Genomic DNA, 21,580 nt, shown 5'->3' with positions numbered 1-21,580 from the left:
GGCAGCAGCATGCGCGTACCACTTAAAACAGATCAGAACTTTACACATAGCAAACACGGCTCGAGTAACGCAGAAAAACACGTTACTGTAGTTCAGTAAAGTAATTTTCGTACCAATATTTTAGGTGTAATGCATTACTTTACTTCATTACCCCCAAAAATAATGTAGTTACTTTAACGCGTTACTTTGTAACTTTATAAAATCTTAAAAAAAAAAAAAACTTTATGAAATGTAAAAAATGGAAAAGTAATGTACATTAAACATTTTTAGACTGAAGGCATATGACAGATTCTCTATGTGGAAAAAAAGAAATTGGTCTTTTAATTAATCTTTATTTTCAATAAAAGGACTTCTCGTTATCACCAGAGTGACAGAAGTTATATTTTGCAGAGTTCATGAAGGCAACAAATCATTTAAATCCTAATTGAACAAGTTCATCTAAAATCAGATCAGCAGTTTTCTCACTTTTAGCTATTTTATTATTTTTTTTTTTATTCAGAAAGAAAATCCGATTTAATGACTTTCCTTAATATACTAATGAGATCTTTTTCCACAGAAATTAGAGTTATTCATGTGTGAAAAGTTTTAAAATATGTGGATGTTTATTTGGTCAAGTTATACAGTATGTGCAGAATTATTAGGCAAGTTGTATTTTTGAGGATTAATTTTATTATTGAACAACAACTATGTTCGCAATGAACACAAAAGACTCATAAATATCAAAGCTAATTATTTTTGGAAGTTGGAGTGGGGCTTTTTTAGTTTTAGTATCTTAGGAGGATATCTGTGTGTGCAGGTGACTATTACTGTGCATAATTATTAGGCAACTTAACAAAAACCAAATATATACCCATTTCACTCATTTATTTTCACCAGGGAAACCAATATAACAACTCAAAATTTACAAATATACATTTCTGGCATTCAAAAACAAAACAAAAACAGATCAGTGACCAATATAACCACCTTTCTTTGCGAGGACACTCAAAAGCCTGCCATCCATAGATTCTGTCAGTGTCTTGATCTGTTCACGATCAACATTGCGTGCAGCAGCAACCACAGCCTCCCAGACACTGTTCAGAGAGGTGTACTGTTTTCCCTCCCTGTAGACATTTGATGAGGGACCACAGGTTCTCTATGGGGTTAAGATCAGGTGAACAAGGAGGGCATGTCATTATTTTTTCTTCTTTCAGACCTTTTCTGGCCAGCCACGCAGTGGAGTAATTGGATGCGTGTGATGGAGCATGTCCTGCATGAAAATCATGTTTTTCTTGAACGATGCTGACTTCTTCCTGTACCACTGCTTGAAGAAGGTGTCTTCCAGAAACTGGCAGTAGGACTGGGAGTTGTGCTTGACTCCATCCTCAACCCAAAAAGGTCCCACAAGCTCATCTTTGATGATACCAGCCCATACCAGTATCCCACCTCCACCTTGCTGGCGTCTGAGTCGGAGTGGAGCTCTCTGCCCTGTACTGATCCAGCCACGGGCCCATCCATCTGGCCCATCAAGACTCACTCTCATTTCATCAGTCCATAAAACCTTAGAAAAATCAGGCTTATGATATTTCTTGGCCCAGTCTTGACGTTTTATCTTGTGTGTCACGTTCAGTGTTGGTCGGTTTTCAGCCTTCCTTACCTTGGCCATGTCCCTGAGTATTGCACACCTTGTGCTTCTTGGCACTCCAGTGATGTTGCAGCTCTGAAATATGGCAAAACTGGTGGCCAATGGCATCTTGGCAGCTCCACGCTTGATTTTCCTCAGTTCATGGGCAGTTATTTTGCGCCTTGTTTTTTCAACAGGCTTCTTGCGACCCTGTTGACTATTTTGAATGAAACGCTTGATTGTTTGATGATCACGCCCCAAAAGCTTGGCAATTTTAAGAGTGCTGCATCCCTCTGCAAGACATCTCACCATTTTTGACTGTTCAGAGTCCGTCAAATCTCTCTTCTGACCCATTTTGCCAAAGGAATGGAAGTTGCCTAATAATTATGCACACCTGATATAGGGTGTTGATGTCATTAGACCACACCCCTTCTCATTACAGAGATGCACATCACCTGATATGCTTAATTGGTAGTAGGCTTTCAAGCCTGTACCAGTTGGAGTAGGACAACATGCATAAAGAGGATGATGTGGTCAAAATACTAATTTGCCTAATAATTCTGCACACACTGTAATTTGGGATTTACTCAAATCTTCATGCAGCATCTTAAGAACTTCTCAACAACAGTAAAGATTGAGACTGAAAGTTCAAAGTAAAAAAAAAAAATCTCTGGACATTCATTCTTTAAATGTTTTGAAACTCGGAAAGAAGAAATATTATTTTACTACTTTCAGATCAACATAAAAAGAAGTTGTAAAAATACATGAAGAAAAATCATGTTTGAGAATTTTGATGATTGAAATAAATCTCCATGTGGTCATGATCATGTGATGTGACTGAAAGCTTCTCTAGAGTCACTAAATGAGTCTTGATGAGATTGTTTGGTCAACTTTTGTCTTCTGGACAGACTTTGAGTTCCACAGTATTAACTGGCTTTTATTCTCTGCTTTTTACTGATTGAAGTTAACTTAGAGATATGTTTTAGTATCTTTGTGTTTTAAAATAATGTTGTCAAAACTTTGGTGGATTTCCTAAGTTTTATGACCTTATTTAAAGAAAATAATAAAGAAAAAAATTAATGAAATCTGGGTGCATAAATATATAAGTTGTGTTTCCAAGATAGTTTTCAGTCAATAAAGTTATCTTTATAGATCCATTCATCTAATTAATATAAATCTTATTCCAGTTAAGAGTGACAAGGAAGCTGGAGTCTATCCCAGCAATTAGCAGATGAGAGAAGGGGAACACCCTGGGCAGGTCAGCTGTTCATCACAGAACCTGATACATGTTTATCTTAATTAAAGCTCTGAATAAATAAAAAATATTAGTCTGTGTGCATTAGTGTTTGTGACTGTTCAGTGAACTGTATCAGTTTGTGGAGCAGTCAGTTCAGTTTCTGTTCAGTCTGACTGAGGGAGGTTTTTCTAGAACTGTTTTTCCCTGTGTGAACACATTTTTACTGTTGATGTAGTGACGACTCCTACAGTAATAAACTGCAGCATCTTCAGCCTGAACTCCACTGATGGTCAGAGTGAAGTCAGTTTTCCCAGAGCTTGTTGTACAGAGGCGACCAGAAGTTTTATCACACTCAATGAGAAATTTAGGAGCTTCTTCAGGTTTCTGAAGGTACCACCTCATGCAGTAAGTAGTGCTTGGACTGACGTCACATTAGATAGTAACAGTCTGTCCTGGAGAAACAGACTAAGATCCAGGAGTCTGAGTGACAGTAACTTGACCTGGAAAAGCATGATCAAAAAGAAAAACATTATTGAAAGAAATCCAGTACAAATGATAGAAATCCTAACAAAAGTGGATAATTTCTTTAAAGAGAAGAGATAGAAGAAGGTAAAAGATGTTTGTTTCAGTGTTTCTCCATCACAGCAGAACATCATTGTGGTGAAGCTCTGGAGACACAAACCCACACACAGAGTTTCACTTCAGTCTGTCTGAGGGAGGTTTTTGTACGACTGTTTTTCACTGTGTGAACACATACTGGCTGTTGATGTAGTGAAAGCTCTGACAGTAATAAACTGCAGCATCTTCAGCCTGAACTCCACTGATGGTCAGAGTGAAGTCAGAGTTTGATCCACTGCCTGTAAAACGACCTGGAATCCCTGATGCTCTGCTGCTAGCAGCGTATATGAGGAGTTTAGGAGTTTGTCCATCTTTCTGTTGGTACCAGGCTAAACGGGTGTTACCATAAACATCCTGACTGGTTTTACATGTGATGGTGACGGTTCGTCCCAGATCAGATGTCACTGCTGCAGGCTGAGTCACTGTGACCTGTCCTCTGGACTCTGAGGATACAGAGACAAAAACATAAAGCAGCTTCATGGTTTAGTCGGCTTCATTTCAGAGGGACGGATGTTCATAGAGGAGAGGAGTTTGATTCTCTGGACTTTACCTGTGAAGCAGCAGCAGAGGAGAGTCCAGATGAGGACGCAGATCAAAGTCATGTTTTTCATGAGGAGGATTTCTGTGTCTTCTGTTGTCATGAAGGACAGCTGTCAGTCATCCAGTCTTCAACTCTCAGGACTATAAACTCTCCCAGAGCACTGGAGCATGGTGCTGCTGATGCAAAGTGGCTCTCTATGGAAATCTGCTGACTCACTCCAACAGGGACTTGGATCAATCTGATGATTAATATCAGTGAATCAATTAGTTTACATTAAAATTATGTTTTAATAATTGTAGATTCAGATTAACATTTGAGAGTTTATGTTGTAGAGAAAAAGTTTACATATAATGCCTCCTAATCTTTATCTAAATGCTACAAAACAGATTTGAACTTTCTACTCATTCATCTACCAGCTCACCCAGCGCTACTTATCATATAGTCTTTGTACTGAATGCATCATTTTTTCTCTACAGTAACAAAACAGTGATCGGGGACGATGTGGGGTTCAGTGTCCAATGATGAGGATTATGGAAAATCCTGGGATCAAACTGCTGATCTTGCAGTTCATTAAAATCCACTCCACCAGCACAACCATGTTCACCCAGTGGACTTTTTAAATTCATTATTTCTACTTTCTTTCTTCTTTCATTATTTCTACTTTCTTCTCACAAAATTTCCTACAGAGTCATTTAGTGGATTAGTTTTATGTTAAATTTAATCTAAATCAGATTTATTTGGTTAAATTCTATATGAAAAACAAGTCTTTGGGGAAAATGAACAAATGTCTAAATAAAAACATGCTGCATTGTTTGTTCCAGAGTCAGAGAGCCGTGTCTCTGTACAGTCAGAGGTTTTTGTACGGCGGTTCAATGAGTTTGTATCACTGTGGTGGACTTTTGGTGGAGGAACCAGACTGGATGTTAACTGTAAGTACATTTAATTCTTTATAAATGCAAATATAAACATTTGTTTAGTTTTTATGTCCTAACCAGAAAATTGTTAATCTATAAATGTGGTTTTATATGATTGGTGTAATTATTTGGTAAAGTGAGATTCTATATTTGGAAACACTAAAACCATCTTCAGTAATATTGTTCTGTGTTATTTTGTCTCACTGATAACGTAAGTTTGCAGAGAAATTTTGTCTCTGAATCAGATCATTACTTAATTGATCAGTTTAAACTCTCAAAATCTGAGTCTTTACTGTTTTAGTCAGGAAATGATTAGATTTCAGAAAACTGATGAGGATCCAAAATGTTTCTAACATGTTCAATCTGTTAACTTAACAAGTTAAAGTTTTTTCTTTAAACTAGTTAGTTTTTCTGTCCAAACTTAATATCTATGTGAAAGAAAATTCCAGACGCATCAGAAGAAGTTTTTGTGTCTTTAACCGCCATGACACAAACAGATGAATTGAACTCAACTACAAATGCAATGACAGACAAAAACTACTCTAAATATGAAAGCTTGCAGTTTGAGTCGTTTGACTACAAAGAGTATAAACCGTATGATATGCAAAATGAACTTGATCCTGAGAACAATTTCTATACAAAAGTGCAAAATGATTGTAATTATTATACAGAGAGTCAATTTGAGGCTCATCTGTTTACCAAAGATTCATTGTCTATTATACATTTCAATGGTAGAAGCCTAAATTCAAATTTTTCCCAGATCTTAAACTGTTTAAGTCAAACAAAAAATACATTTTCTGTTATAGCGATCTCAGAAACCTGGCTCTGTGAAGATCAGTCTTCCCACTATGAAATTGAAGGATATAATGCATTCTTTCAAAATAGGAACTTTGCTAACGGTGGTGGAGTAGCACTATATGTGGACCAGAACTGGACAAGTAAAATTGTTAGTAATAAATGTTTAGCTTTGGATCATGTTATGGAGTGTGTTACTGTAGAAATTGAAGTTGAAAAGTCAAAAAATGTACTAATAAGTTGTGTATATCGGAAACCAGGATCATGTATTGATACATTTCAAGAAAAAATGATCGATTTATATGAAGACACAAATAATAGGAAAATGTTATTTGTCTGTGGAGATTTCAACATTGACCTGCTGAGTTTTCAAGAACAGAATGCTGTTACACAGTTTATCCATTCCATGTATAGTTTATGCTTGTATCCATCAATAACAAGACCAACTCGAATAACACAAACAAGTGCAACTTTGATTGACAATATATTTACTAATGTTATCGAAAATGAAATATCAAGTGGACTTCTAATCACTGACATATCTGATCATCTTCCAGTCTTCACAGTAATTAAGAGGGTAAATAAATCTCCCAAAGAAAATAAAAGCATTGAAGTGACCAGGCTTAGGACACAAGAGGCAATTGATGTATTCAAAAGAGAATTGATTAAACAAAATTGGAATGACGTTTATATAGATAATGTAAATATTGCTTACGGAAAATTTCTCCACTTACTTACCACTCTCTATGATAAACACTGTCCTCTAGCCTATAAGAAGAAGAAAAATAAACCTGAGGAAAAGCCCTGGCTCACGAAGGCTATTTTAAAAGCATGTAAGAAAAAGAATAAATTATATAAAGTTTTTTTGAAAAAAAGGACAGCAGAGGCAGAGAGTGCCTATAAAACCTATAAGAATAGATTAATACGTATCATGAGAGCAAGTAAAATTAATTACTTTAATGCTGCTCTTGAGAAAAATAGAAGTAATATTAAAAATACTTGGACTATTTTAAATAAATTAATCAAAGAAGATAATCAGAAAACCAAAACCTCAATCCAATTCCAAACAAATAATCAAATGGCTAAGCAGACTAAGGAAATAGCTAATATATGTAATGATTATTTTACTAATATAGGACCCAATTTGGCAAAAAACATAGTAGATCCTTCCCAAGCTGACGACTTTTTAAGGAAAATACCTCAATCTGATAAGACCATATTCCTCCAAGCTACTGATGAAAATGAAGTACTTAAAATTGTTAAAAAATGTAAGTCAAAAAAGTCTGCTGACTGGAATGGACTGGATATGTCAGTGTTAAAAGAAATAATTGAATGTATTCTTAAACCAATCACTTATATTTTTAACCTGTCCTTAAGGTCAGGAATATTTCCAGAAGGAATGAAGGTCGCAAAAGTGATCCCTGTCTATAAGGCTGGAGATAAGCAGGAATTTTCGAATTATAGACCTATCTCTATATTATCACAGTTCTCTAAGATACTGGAGAAGTTATTTCATAAAAGGCTATATGGTTTCGTAGAAAGGTACAACATACTAAGTGATCAACAATATGGATTCAGGCCCAAAAGGACGACAACATTAGCACTAGTGGATCTCATAGAAAAAATCTCAAAATCAATAGAAGATAAACAATATGCACTTGGGGTATACCTGGATCTAACTAAAGCTTTTGATACTGTTAACCATAAATTATTGTTAAAAAAATTGTTCAAATATGGAATTAGAGGTATTGCACTTTCTTGGATAGGTAGCTTTTTGGACAATAGATCCCAATATGTCCACCTTAACGGCTCTGACTCCCAATTGCAGCCAGTGACTTGCGGGGTCCCGCAGGGGTCAGTGCTGAGTCCTCTGTTGTTTATCCTGTATGTTAATGACATCTGTTTAGTCTCAAAAAAACTTCATTTAATTCTATTTGCCGATGACACTAGTATATTTTGTTGCGGTCAGAATTTGGAAACATTGTTAGATACGGTTGAAAAAGAATTAATAGTATTAAAGAAATGGCTTGATTTCAATAAATTAACTTTAAACCTTCATAAAACCAAATTTCAAATTTTTGGAAATCGTGCCATTAACGACGATAGAAACTTAAAAATTGATGATAATGACATAGAACAAGTGAATGAAGTGAAATTTCTTGGAATAATTATACAAAATAAACTTAGTTGGAAACCTCATATAAACCATATCAAAGCTAAAATATGTAAATCTCTAGCAATAATTTCCAAAGTTAAATTGTTCTTGAACGAGAAAAATCTATATCTTCTGTACTGCGCTCTGGTTCTTCCTTATATGACCTATGGTTTAGAGGTATGGGGGAATACGTACCAGACAAATCTAAATCCTATTTGCATAATTCAAAAAAGAGCTATTAGAATTATTAACAAAGTAACATATAGAGAACATACAAATCGGCTTTTTATATCTAAAATCTCTCAAATTGAAGGACCTGATTGACTTCAAAATTGCACAATTTATGTACCATATAAAGACTAATAAGATGCCTATTCACATCCAGGAACTGTTTAAAAAAAGAGAGTACGTTTACAATTTTCGAGGGAGTGAAGTGTTTAATAAACCTTATATAAGAACTAATGTAAAGAAACACTGTATTTCTGCGGCGGGGGTTAATTTATGGAATAAGTTAGAACAAGAATTAAAAGATTGTACAACAATTATCCAGTTTAAAAAAATGTTTAAAGAAAATGTTATAAAATCTTATATTGAGACAGAAGGCTGTATGCAAACATAAAAAGACGGATGAATATTTTGAGTCAACCCAGTGGAGTGGGATAGGGGTGCTGTCTGAAATGCTATGATGTATATATTATATAAACTTGTTAGTAAGCTGAAAGCGAGACTTCGGTGATGGTAGTTGTTAATATTGTTTAAGTTAAAAATGTACTAAAGGGAGGGCATAATAAGCTGAGGCTTCAGCCTATTCCTTTTGGACTTATTAGACATTCAAATGGTAATTTGTTTCTGCTTTTCGTTAATAATTCTCCGGTGGAGTTTTATTATGATTTATATTGATTGTGAAAGTGTAAACAAAATGTCTAACCATGTTCAATAAACTGAAACTGAACTGAACTGAACTGAACTGAACTGAGAAATGTGGTAAATATACTGACCCATGTCTTCACGTATCAGGTAGAAAGTTCCACATTTGTCCCTCCATGTGGTCCACTCCATGGACTCTTTTAAAAAGCAGCTGAAAACTATTTTATTCAGGAAAGCTTTTTGTTGATGTTTATTATTTATTTTATGAAACTTATGTTGTTTTAATTCAGCCATTTTATGTCCAGCACTTTAGTCATTTTTATCTGAAAAGTGTTTTATAAATAAACTTTACTACTTACATCACTGCATGTGGGAGATTAATTTAATGTCATCATATTGTAGTGGTTACTATGGGGAGGAGGAAAGAGTAGATGTGAAAGACTTTACATTCTTTAAATGATATAAAAATATTAATTTGTGAAAACAGTGAAGAATTTATTTATTAATACAGACATGAGTCAAGATGGTGTGAAGGTGAAAGATCTGGTTTTAAATTCTAATCTATGATTTTAATTTGAAGTAAAGTGAATCACAAGAAGCTGAAAACATCTAAAAAATGTCTTGAACATTTTTATCTTTAGTACTGAAACCTGTCTGTTGCTGTGGTTCAGCAGTGATGCCTCTCCGTTACTATGGTTACTGAACTAAAAGCGAGAAGTGAAACTCTGAGGAGGCGTTTTATCTAACTTCTGCAACTTGTCCTCTCTTTCTGCAGTGGGTCAAGTCCGTCCCACCCTGACGGTGCTGCCCCCCTCTAGTGAGGAGATAAAAAAGGGCCATGCCACACTTACATGTCTGGCCAACAAGGGCTTCCCCTCAGACTGGAGTCTGTCCTGGAAGGTGGACGGCAGCAGCAGCAGCAGCTATGAGGAGAGCAGGAGCCCCGGGGTGCTGCAGAAGGACGGCCACTACAGCTGGAGCAGCACCCTGAGGGTCCCTGCAGACCAGTGGAGGAAGGTGGGCTCTGTGACCTGTGAGGCCACCCAGGGCTCCCAGACTCCACTCTCAGAGACATTGAGGAGAGACCAGTGTTCCCAGTACTGACCTGATTCACTGGGAATCTGATTCCTTTACAGCTCTCAGTCTGTTTTCTTTCTTTCTCTCTATTTTGTTCTTTCACCATAGAATTTAGCATATTTTCTTTCTTATGGTATTGTGTATTAATTTTATGTTTCGAATTAATAAAGTTTTCTTCAAATAATGTTTCGGTGATGGAAGTGATGTGACTGGTTTTACTCGGGGAATAAAAACAATTAAAAATAAATATCATACCATTTATGTTTTCTCTTTATTAGTCAATATTGATGCTAGATGTAAACTGATTTAATGCATAAAATAAATAAATAAAAAACCCTTTATGAAATGTAAAAAGTGGAAAAGTAATATGCATCAACTATTAGACTGGAGGCATTTGACAGATTCTTTATGTGGTAATAAAACAGAAATTGGTCTTTAATTAATCTTAAAAGTTGTCTTCATTTTAATTAAAAGGATTTCTCGTTTGGATTTAAATAATATGTTGCACATTTACATGAAGGCAACAAATCATTTCAATCCAAATAGCACAAGTTCATCTCAGGTCAAATCACCAGTTTTCTATGACAATACAAAACAACAGGATTTTTCAAATAAGGTTCATTAAACTAAAAAGTAAATTATTTAAATTAAAATGAGAAAATGTCTACATTCATAAAGACCCTCTTCTTTACACTGACTTTATCTACTTTCTTCAGATGTGACTGTACTGTAGTGTTCTGTACTGAGCTGTTTATATTAACACTGTTTAAAGCTGTATAAGGTTTATTGTGTGGCTTCAATGAACCACATCAGTTTCTGTTCAGTCTGACTGGCTGAGGGAGGTTTTTGTACGAGTGTTTTCCACTGTGTGAACACAGCTTGGCTACTGATAACGTGTCCAGTCTGACAGTAATAATCTGCAGCATCTTCAGCCTGAACTCTGCTGATGGTCAGAGTGAAGTCGCTCCCAGAGCTTGTTCCACTGAAACGATCAGAAACTCCAGATTCACGACTGTTAGTACAAGAAATAAGAAGTTTGGGAGATTCTCCTGGCTTCTGAAGGTACCAGTTGAAGCAATAACTTGGACTTGGACTAACTTTACATTTAATGGAGACAGTCTGTCCTGGAGTAACAGACTGAGCTCCAGGAGTCTGAACCAGACTGATTTGTCCTGATGAACCTGGAACACATGAAAAGACAAAGAAGAGTTATTGAGACAAATAAAGTTTGAAGAAAATAAATCACAATCCCAAGAAGAGAAAAATTTCTTTAAGATGGAGAATAGATGGAAGAAGGTGAAAGCTGCTTGTTTCAGTGTTTCTCCATCACAGCAGAACATCATTGTGGTGAACCTGGTTGCATCCTGAAGCAAAGTTTCCACAAGAGAGTCTCACCCTGAACAAGGAGCCCCAGGGTGGTCAGCAGTAGAGTCAGTGACATCATCATTGTGCTGCTGGTGTGTTCAGTGTCTCTGAAAGGTCTGAACAGCCACTGATCAACACTGACCTCTTAACAGCTGGGAGCAGAGAGGCAGGACACATATGCAAACACACACAGTCAGTCAGCTGCAGCTGTCCTCTACATGGTATCATGTTTCATCCTCACTGATGAGAACATCATTAACATTATTCGTTTATGTCAGATGCTCCAGTTGATTCTCTTGTATTCAGTTTATTTCTCTTTTTCTGCTTTTGTTGTAAGTTTGTTGTTTTACAGGAATATAAATACAATATTAAGTTTAATATGTTCAGGCTGAATGTAAAATTTCACAGAGTAAATCAGTCATGTGTCGTGAAGAGATGCTGATTCTAGGAATTTATTGTAGTTCAGAACCACAACATATGAAAGTTTTCTTTCAGGTACAGTTAAATGAATTTGTCTCAACTCCATGTAGGAACAGCTGTCAGCAATCAAGTGAGTTTTCTTCAAGTCTTCATGCTGAATTTTACATGGCTCTATGGACTTTAGCATTAGGTTTAAAGTTTAACCAAAATAACAATTAATACCATCCAGTTTGGAATAATTCATTAATGTATCTGGACATTTATGAAACTGCATGAACGTCTTCATCAGATGAATGTTTCCATATATTACAGCTGTCCAGCTTTTCAATGAACAGCGGAATAAATTGAAAGATGACGGCGATAATTTACGTGTTAATTGTTAAAAATTTTAAATTTGTTGCAGCCTTGTTGAAATCAGATTAGTCAAGATAAATTTCCAATCATATGTATTATAATGGTTTTGACTTGTATTTGATAGTTAAGTTTTTGATGATTAATTGTTTTACTTTTGTCTGTTTTTTTAATTCATGTGGTTTCTTATATTTTACTGTAATTACGAGGTCAAAGGTCTCCGTCACAATTTTTCCCTCTTTCAATGATTAATTTGCAATTATCATTAAATAAAAGCTAATTTTGATCTGATTTATACTTAGATATAAAACAATTTTATCTCATATAGTTGTCCTCCAAAGTATTAATTTATCATAAAAGCTCTGGAGACACAAACCCACTCACAGAGTTTCACTTCAGTCTGACTGAGGGATAAATCTTTAGATATATATAATTTTGAGGTAACTTCGTTTTTCCAGTTATATATTTACAAACATTAAAACTGTTCAAATTAACTGAATCTCAGGTGAAAGGTCACTTCCAGGAATTTTCTCTGTGACAAATGAGTTAAAATGGATTCTGTTTTAAAGTTTTAGTAAATTGTGGATAATGATTAGAAAAAATTTATATCAAAATTTAATCCAGTCAAAAATTTCTTCAGAAATGATACTTTGTTATTAAAGAAATGGTGTGTGTGTGTGTGTGTGTGTGTGTGTGTGTGTGTGTGTGTGTGTGTGGTCAGTGAACTGCATCAGTCAGTTCAGTTTCTATACAGTCTGACTGACGGAGGTTTTTGTACGACTGTTTTTCACTGTGTGAACACATCTTGGCTGTTGATGCTATGAGCACTCTGACAGTAATAAACTGCAGCATCTTCAGCCTGAACTCCACTGATGGTCAGAGTGAAGTCAGAGTTTGATCCACTGCCTGTAAAACGACCTGGAATCTCTGATGCTCTGCTGCTAGCGAGGTATATGAGGAGTTTAGGAGTTTGTCCATCTTTCTGTTGGTACCAGGCTAAAAAATAGTAAAAGCCATTATAATAAACATTCCGACTGGTTTTACATGTGATGGTGACGGTTCGTCCCAGATCAGATGTCACTGCTGCAGGCTGAGTCACTGTGACCTGTCCTCTGGACTCTGAGGATACAGAGACAAAAACATAAAGCAGCTTCATGGTTTAGTCGGCTTCATTTCAGAGGGACGGATGTTCATAGAGGAGAGGAGTTTGATTCTCTGGACTTTACCTGTGAAGCAGCAGCAGAGGAGAGTCCAGATGAGGACGCAGATCAAAGTCATGTTTTTCATGAGGAGGATTTCTGTGTCTTCTGTTGTCATGAAGGACAGCTGTCAGTCATCCAGTCTTCAACTCTCAGGACTATAAACTCTCCCAGAGCACTGGAGCATGGTGCTGCTGATGCAAAGTGGCTCTCTATGGAAATCTGCTGACTCACTCCAACAGGGACTTGGATCAATCCGATGACGATGATGATGAAGACATTTATCAATGAATAATTTAGTTTATATTAATATTATGTTGTAATAATTTTAGAATCAGATTAACATTTAAGAGTTTATGTTGAAGAGAAGAAGTTTACATATAATGCCTCCTAATCTTTATCTAAATGCTACAAAACAGATTTGAACTTTCTACTCATTCATCTACCAGCTCACCCAGCGCTACTTATCATATAGTCTTTGTACTGAATGCATCATTTTTTCTCTACAGTAACAAAACAGTGATCGGGGACGATGTGGGGTTCAGTGTCCAATGATGAGGATTATGGAAAATCCTGGGATCAAACTGCTGATCTTGCGGTTCATTAAAATCCACTCCACCAGCACAACCATGTTCACCCGGTGGACTTTTTAATCTCAATATTTCTTCTTTCTTTCTTCTTTCATTATTTGTACTTTATTCTCACAATATTTCTTACAGAGTCATTTAGTGGATTAGTTTCATCTTAAATTTTATCTAAATCAGATTTATTTGGTTATATTTTAAAAGAAAACAAAGTCTTTGGGGAAAATGAACAAATGTCTAAATAAAAACATGCTGCATTGTTTGTTCCAGAGTCAGAGAGCCGTGTCTCTGTACAGTCAGAGGTTTTTGTACGGCGGTTCAATGAGTTTGTATCACTGTGGTACACGTTCGGTGGAGGAACCAGACTGGATGTTAACTGTAAGTACATTTAATTCTTTATAAACTCAAATATAAACATTTGTTTAGTTTTTATATCCTAACCAGAAAATTGGTAATCTATAAATGTGGTTTTATATGATTGGTGTAATTATTTGGTAAAGTGAGATTCTATATTTGGAAACACTAAAACCATCTTCAGTAATATTGTTCTGTGTTATTTAGTCTCACTGATAACGTAAGTTTGCAGAGAAATTTTGTCTCTGAATCAGATCATTACTTAATTGATCAGTTTAAACTCTCAAAATCTGAGTCTTTACTGTTTTAGTGAGGAAATGATTAGATTTCAGAAAACTGATGAGGATCCAAAATGTTTCTAACATGTTCAATCTGTTAACTTAACAAGTTAAAGTTTTTCTTTAAACTAGTTAGTTTTTCTGTCCAAACTTAGTATCTGTGTGAATGAAAATTCCAGACGCATCAGAAGAAGTTTTTGTGTCTTTAACCAGAAATGTGGTAAATATACTGACCCATGTCGTCACGTATCAGGTAGAAAGTTCCACATTTGTCCCTCCATGTGGTCCACTCCATGGACTCTTTTAAAAAGCAGCTGAAAACTATTTCATTCAGGAAAGCTTTTTGTTGATGGTTATTATTTATTTTATGAAACTTATGTTGTTTTAATGCAGCTATTTTATGTCCAGCACTTTGTGATTTTTATCTGTGAAAAGTGTTTATTAAATAAACTTTACTTACTGACATCACTGCATGTGGGAGATTAATTTAATGTCATCATATTGTAGTTGTTACTATGGGGAGGAGGAAAGAGTAGATTTGAAAGATTTTACCTTCTTTAAATTATATAAAATAATCATTTGTGAAAACAGTGAAGAATTTATGTAATAATGCAGACAAGTGACAAGAAGATGTGAAGGTGAAAGATCTGGTTTTAAATTCTAATCTATGATTTTAGTTTGAAGTAAAGTGAATCACAAGAAGCTGAAAAAGTCTAAAAAATGTCTTGAACATTTTTATCTTTAGTACTGAAACCTGTCTGTTGCTGTGGTTCAGCAGTGATGCCTGTCCGTTACTATGGTTACTGAGCTAAAAGCAAGAAGTGAAACTCTGAGGAGGCGTTTCATCTAACTTCTACAACGTGTCCTCTCTTTCTGCAGTGGGTCAAATCCGCCCCACCCTGACGGTGCTGCCCCCCTCTAGTGAGGAGATAAAGAAGGGCCATGCCACACTTACATGTCTGGCCAACAAGGGCTTCCCCTCAGACTGGAGTCTGTCCTGGAAGGTGGACGGCAGCAGCAGCAGCAGCTATGAGGAGAGCAGGAGCCCCGGGGTGCTGCAGAAGGACGGCCACTACGGCTGGAGCAGCACCCTGAGGGTCCCTGCAGACCAGTGGAGGAAGGTGGGCTCTGTGACCTGTGAGGCCACCCAGGGCTCCCAGACTCCACTCTCAGAGACACTGAGGAGAGACCAGTGTTCCCAGTACTGACCTGATTCACTGGGAATCTGATCCTGGTTTGAATCTGTTACAGCTCTTCTTCTTCAGTATCAAACACTGTTCCTTTCTTCTAAGTTCTGATTTACTTTATTTCCTCTTAATCTTTGTGATGTTTTGATTCTTAAGTTTTTTCTTTTTTGTTTTTTGGACAAGTGATTTTTGAAGTTTAATAAAAAGCTTTTTCATAAAAAGAAAATGTTTTATTAATGCTATTAACAGTCCCACCAGTTGCATAAAATGAGGAAACACACAAATGCAGTTTTTAATACTTTTTAAAAGAAAGAGCTAAAATGATAACTTACATTCAGACATGACAGAAATAAATTCATCTCACATCTGATTTTGTAAAAGAAAAGCTACAGAATTTCTCTGTCGTTTCAGAGTTCATGTATCTATTGAAATATTAAATATCATAAAAAAAGGGTATCATTATATAAACATTCATATAAAATGGTTTAATGAAAGGCCACATGGTGCATTAACTCAGAGTAAACCACAATACATTAGAGGAACTTCTAATAAGCTTTTAAATTCTTCCACAGACCTGGAACATGAAGCTAAACAATCATTTCAGAAAGTTTTGCTCTGCTGAACCCAGATGTGATGATGCAGGTTTTAGCTTTAAAGGTAAAATAAAACTGCTTTAGTTACAGGAGATTACATCTGAAAGAAACATTCAGTAATTAATCTGGTTGTGTGTTAGAAAGATGTTTAAACTTCATTAGCAGGTCTTTGTAAAGATCATAATAAAGACTGCAGACAGCTGATCTGTGTTTACTTTTTAATATGTGCTGCTTATTCATGGACTCTGAGGCAGAGAAAAAGTTAAATAAATACACTGAAGAACAGGTTGGTTTGTTATGTGATCATAAATATGTGAAACTTTTAGTGAAATCAGAGACTGACTTTCATGTTTCTGTCGTATTATTGTCGTCATGGTTTTGGAGACTTCATGATGATCTCTGTGACTAAGCTGGAAAACTGAACTTATGTGATTTATAGAAAAATCTTTTTAGGTTTTTATTGAAATATAAGATAAATAAACTTTAAACTAGAATAAAATCACCTGCAATGTTTTATTCATTTTGGTGGGACAATGTGTCTGACTATGTGAGTGTGTTTAGGAGTGTATTATTGGTGAATTGTTATCAGTCTCTGCAGCAGTCAGTTCAGTTTCTACTCAGTCTGATTGAGGGAAGTTTTTGTACGACTGTTTTTGAGTCATTCTGTGAAACGGGTGCTATTTCCACTTTGTACTTTAAAAGATTTTATCAAGGCCAAATATTATTTTAAGAATTCCTTAATATAAAAGATAGGTTTAAACTCCAAAAAACACATTTTACACCTCAGGTATAAAATACTTTTTAATATTACCTGTAAAATTAATATTACCTATATTTATTCAGACCCAGGAGTCATTATTGTACCACCCCGTCACAGACAATATGCACACAATTTGACCAATAATTTCTAAAAATCTTGTGTTTTCCCACCAATAAAGTCTCCTTTATTAGAAATTAATAATTAAAAGTTTAAAGCAACTTCAAAGTTGTATATGTTCCATACACCATTTTCATTGTAAATTTCAACATAAAATGGCTGCCAATTCACTGCATGTTAAGCTGACTCAGCATGTCTGATTTCAATCTCAAATGTCTTTTTTTTCCCAGTAATAGTGTTTTTCTGATCTATTTTGCATGATGGGGTGAATATATTAAGTATTAAGCTTTACAGACCACATCCAACCTAGAAAAACATCAAATAAGCAATATAAAATAGTGTGGGAACTTGAATTTGCCTGCTTTTAAACTTCGCTGCTTCAGAGGGTCACATGATGTCATGTACAAAATACAAACATTAAAACTGCAAATTAACTGTGAAGCTGAGGTCAAAGGTCACATACAGGAATTTTATCTGTGACCGTGACAAATTTTTTTTTTAATTAATTCTGATTAAAAGTGTTAGTAAATCGTGGAACATGATTAGAAAAGTTCTGAATCAAGATTTTACCCAAAATTTTCTTCAGAAGTGTTATTTTTTTATTGAAGCAATGGTGTGTGTGTGTGTGTGTGTGTGTGTGTGTGTAGGTGTGTGTGGCTGTGTGTATAATTTCCTTTGTTCAGTGAACCGCATCAATCTCAGTCAGGCTGAAGGAGGTTTTTGTACGAGTGTTTTTCACTGTGTGAACACAAGCTGACTGTTGATTTCATGAACACTCTGACAGTAATAAACTGCAGCATCTTCAGCCTGAACTCCACTGATGGTCAGAGTGAAGTCAGTATCCCCGGAACTTGTTGTACTTAGGCGACCAGAAGTGTCATCACACACAAGGAGAAATTTAGGAGCTTCTCCAGGTTTCTGGAGGTACCAACTCATGCAGGAATCTTCAGCACTTGGACTAACTTTACATTTGATAGAGACAGTCTGTCCTGGAGAAACAGACTGAGATCCAGGAGTCTGGGTGACAGTAACTTGACCTGATGATCCTGGAAAAACACAAATAAGAAGAAAAACATTATTCAAAGAAATCCAGTACAAATGATAGAAATCCAAAAAGAAGAGAATAATTTCCTTAAGATGAAAAATAGATGGAGGAAGGTGAAAGCTGCTTGTTTCAGTGTTTCTCCATCACAGCAGAACATCATTGTGGTGAACCTGGTTGCATCCTGAAGCAAAGTTTCCACAAGAGAGTCTCACCCTGAACAAGGAGCCCCAAGGTGGTCAGCAGTAGAGTCAGTGACATCATCATTGTGCTGCTGGTGTGTTCAGTGTCTCTGAAAGGTCTGAACAGCCACTGATCAACACTGACCTCTTAACAGCTGGGAGCAGAGAGGCAGGACACATATGCAAACACACACAGTCAGTCAGCTGCAGCTGTCCTCTACATGGCATCATGTTTTATCATCACATGTGAGATATTTGAAACAGGCAATAAAATTTCTGGTAATCGTTTGATCCAGAAGTTTCTGTACCGGTTCCATTACTTTATTTTTAGTAATAAGATCTCATTTAAATTGGAGGCATTAGTGAGTAAAAATCTTTATAATGTTTGGATGTTATTATTTGGTGGTTTTGTAATGTGAGAATTCTTTAAGTCTTCATGCAGCATCTTAAGATCTTCTCATGAAAAACACAAGAAAAATCGAGACTGAAAGTTAAAACCTGGAGGTTAAAATGACTTGATATTCAGTCTCTAAATGTTTTGAATTTGTGGGTCAGATGATAATTGTCAGAAGGAAAATGTTTCAACATTTATATCAGCATGAAAAAAATGGTAGAATAAGTAAACAAATACATCAGATTTAGAGAATCTGATCCCAAAGGTAAAAATGAAGCTCCAAGTCATCAAGAGTCATGTGATACAACTGAAAGCTGCTCTGTAGTCACTAAATAGACCTTGCTGAGCTTCACTGCTCCATTTCTTTCTGCTGGACAGACTTTGAGCTCCACAGTATTAACTGGGTTTTTATTCTTTGTTTTTAATGGTTCCAGTTGACTCAGAGGAAAGTTTTATATCATTGTTGTTTAAAGAAATATTCTGGAAATTTGGGGGATGTTTTATTTACTTTTAATTATTATTTCCTTGGTAAGTTTACTGATGATGATCAGTGTTTTCATCGTTTTTACCTTTTAAGTTCAGTACGATTAAGACAGTTACCAGCACAAGGTCACAAGCTTTTTCTATGACTGTCACATGATGCTGCTCCATGATGCTTTCTGCACAACATTATAGATATTAATGAAGAAATAGATAAGACACGACTCTATAATCTTATAATGTGTGTTTCCACCAAGATAGTTTTCTGTTGATAAATTTATGAAATATTATTATTTAAGAAATGTTCTGAAGATTTACTGGTTCTTGAACACGTGTGTGTGTGTGTGTGTGCGTGTGTGTGTGTGTTCAGTGAACTGCATCAGTCAGTTCAGTTTCTGTTCAGTCTGACTGAGGGAGGTTTTTGTACGACTGTTTTTCACTGTGTGAACACACCACCACTATGATAACTCTGACAGTAATAAACTGCAGCATCTTCAGCCTGAACTCCACTGATGGTCAAAGTGAAGTCAGAGTTTGATCCACTGCCTGTAAAACGACCTGGAATCCCTGATTCTCTGCTGCTAGCAGCGTATATGAGGAGTTTAGTTTGTCCATCTTTCTGTTGGTACCAGGCTAAATAGTGGTTGCTGCTATAAACATAAACATTCTGACTGGTTCTACATGTGATGGTGACGGTTCCTCCCAGATCAGATGTCACTGCTGCAGGCTGAGTCACTGTGACCTGTCCTCTGGACTCTGAGGATACAGAGACAAAAACATAAAACAGCTTCATGGTTTAGTCGGCTTCATTTCAGAGGGACGGATGTTCATAGAGGAGAGGAGTTTGATTCTCTGGACTTTACCTGTGAAGCAGCAGCAGAGGAGAGTCCAGATGAGGACGCAGATCAAAGTCATGTTTTTCATGAGGAGGATTTCTGTGTCTTCTGTTGTCATGAAGGACAGCTGTCAGTCATCCAGTCTTCAACTCTCAGGACTATAAACTCTACCAGAGCACTGGAGCATGGTGCTGCTGATGCAAAGTGGCTCTCTATGGAAATCTGCTGACTCACTCCAACAGGGACTTGGATCAATCTGATAAGATATTTGTAAGTTGATCCATGTTCCTATTTATAAGTAAAGTTTTAAATTGGAGAAAGATGGTTTATACTCCCATAAAAATATTTTAGATTTTTGATTATTTACAAACTAGACATTATCCTTCCTGACTTCCACCAGTATGTATTTTTACTGGTCTGACTGTAGTCCAGATCCCTGTCCTATTGAAAATAAAAAATTGTCTTATCTGAAATTTTGTTATTTATATGTTTAATTCCCTTTCTGAGGGATTATTTGCATCGGCTTTTGTTAACTATATTGGACATTTCTTTTAACTAAAACTTAGAGAACCAAACATTTAGAGAAAGTAAAGAATAAAATGTCTGAAACATTTTAACTTTAGTAGTGAAACCGGTCTGTTGCTGTGGTCCAGCAGTGATGCCTGTCTGTTGCTATAGTTACTGAAGTATGGAGAGGAAACTAGACACTGAGGTGGATTTTCATCTCTTAAGTGTCTCCTCTCTCTATTTCAACTTTGAAGTTTTATCTAAAAATGTTTGATGATGTCGATTTGACAATAATAGAAAAATGTTCTGATACAGAATTTAAAAGCAAGATATACTCAGCAAAAATTATTCAGAATTAATCTAATTTGATAATTTGAAAGAAAATGTGAGAATTAAACATTAGAAAAACTCCTGAAACGAAAAGAAGCAATCTTCATGTTCTGACACCAAAATCAGACCTCATCCCTTTTCACCAGATGTATTAACATGTTTATAAAATGTTACTGTTTTAAAAAATAATAAAAATAAACAAATAAATAGAGGTTACATCTTGGATATCTCCAAAAAGAGTGTAATTTGCTATCTTAACTTGTCTTTCAACAAACTCCACAATATCCTGAAATGTGACTCTACGGCACAACTTCTCCTGAATATCACAAACCGTGCTTCTCCACTGATCCCGCAACCTATAAGGAAGTTTTTTTTATAATGGTTTGCATATTTGATAGCACGTTCAAGTCACTCAAGGAATTTCCCATGGAATTGCGACATTCCTGTAACACATAACTGTAGGCTTGTAAAGCTTTGATGTCTTCTGCCTTAACCATTGGCCAGGAAAGCACTTTATCCATGTAGGCAGAAGCTATTTTGAATGGATCACCAAAATGTTGTTGAAGTAGTGACTTTGCCTTTGAATATCCTTTGAATATGTGAGAAAGAGGCAAGTGTTGACAACTTTGGACTAAATCTCTGGGTTGACCTTTCATATACTGCTCAAGGTGATATAAACAATCCTTCTGGCTTTAAGTTCTTCCTTCAATGTTATGTTCAAAAGCTCTTATGAATGTTTGGTACTGCAGTGGATCACCATCAAAAACCTGTGGATCTCGTTTAGGTAAAAGAAA

General features: G+C 35.9%; 6 gene segments (V, D, J or C); 2 read left to right on the top strand and 4 right to left on the bottom strand.

Annotated features, from left to right (window-relative positions):
* Window positions 1–3,578: 3,578 nt before the first annotated feature.
* Window positions 3,579–4,062, bottom strand: LOC121656708. The segment is given in 2 exon segments: window positions 3,579–3,901; window positions 4,009–4,062. Coding segments are annotated over 2 exon segments (375 nt in total).
* A 436-nt stretch (window positions 4,063–4,498) lies between these two features.
* On the top strand, window positions 4,499–10,013 carry LOC121656440. The segment is given in 3 exon segments: window positions 4,499–4,505; window positions 4,908–4,928; window positions 9,506–10,013. Coding segments are annotated over 3 exon segments (357 nt in total).
* A 510-nt stretch (window positions 10,014–10,523) lies between these two features.
* On the bottom strand, window positions 10,524–11,274 carry LOC121656702. The segment is given in 2 exon segments: window positions 10,524–10,988; window positions 11,203–11,274. Coding segments are annotated over 2 exon segments (450 nt in total).
* Window positions 11,275–12,730: 1,456 nt separating this feature from the next.
* On the bottom strand, window positions 12,731–13,225 carry LOC121656439. The segment is given in 2 exon segments: window positions 12,731–13,062; window positions 13,170–13,225. Coding segments are annotated over 2 exon segments (384 nt in total).
* A 449-nt stretch (window positions 13,226–13,674) lies between these two features.
* LOC121656438 lies at window positions 13,675–15,761 on the top strand. The segment is given in 3 exon segments: window positions 13,675–13,740; window positions 14,053–14,104; window positions 15,238–15,761. Coding segments are annotated over 3 exon segments (447 nt in total).
* Window positions 15,762–19,549: 3,788 nt separating this feature from the next.
* Window positions 19,550–20,028, bottom strand: LOC121656437. The segment is given in 2 exon segments: window positions 19,550–19,869; window positions 19,977–20,028. Coding segments are annotated over 2 exon segments (372 nt in total).
* Window positions 20,029–21,580: the final 1,552 nt, after the last annotated feature.

The sequence above is a fragment of the Melanotaenia boesemani genome, chromosome 17, assembly GCF_017639745.1.
Source record: "Melanotaenia boesemani isolate fMelBoe1 chromosome 17, fMelBoe1.pri, whole genome shotgun sequence".
Lineage (NCBI taxonomy): Eukaryota > Metazoa > Chordata > Actinopteri > Atheriniformes > Melanotaeniidae > Melanotaenia > Melanotaenia boesemani.
Note: the sequence above shows the minus strand (reverse complement) of the source record. Positions and strands in the feature narration are given on the sequence as shown.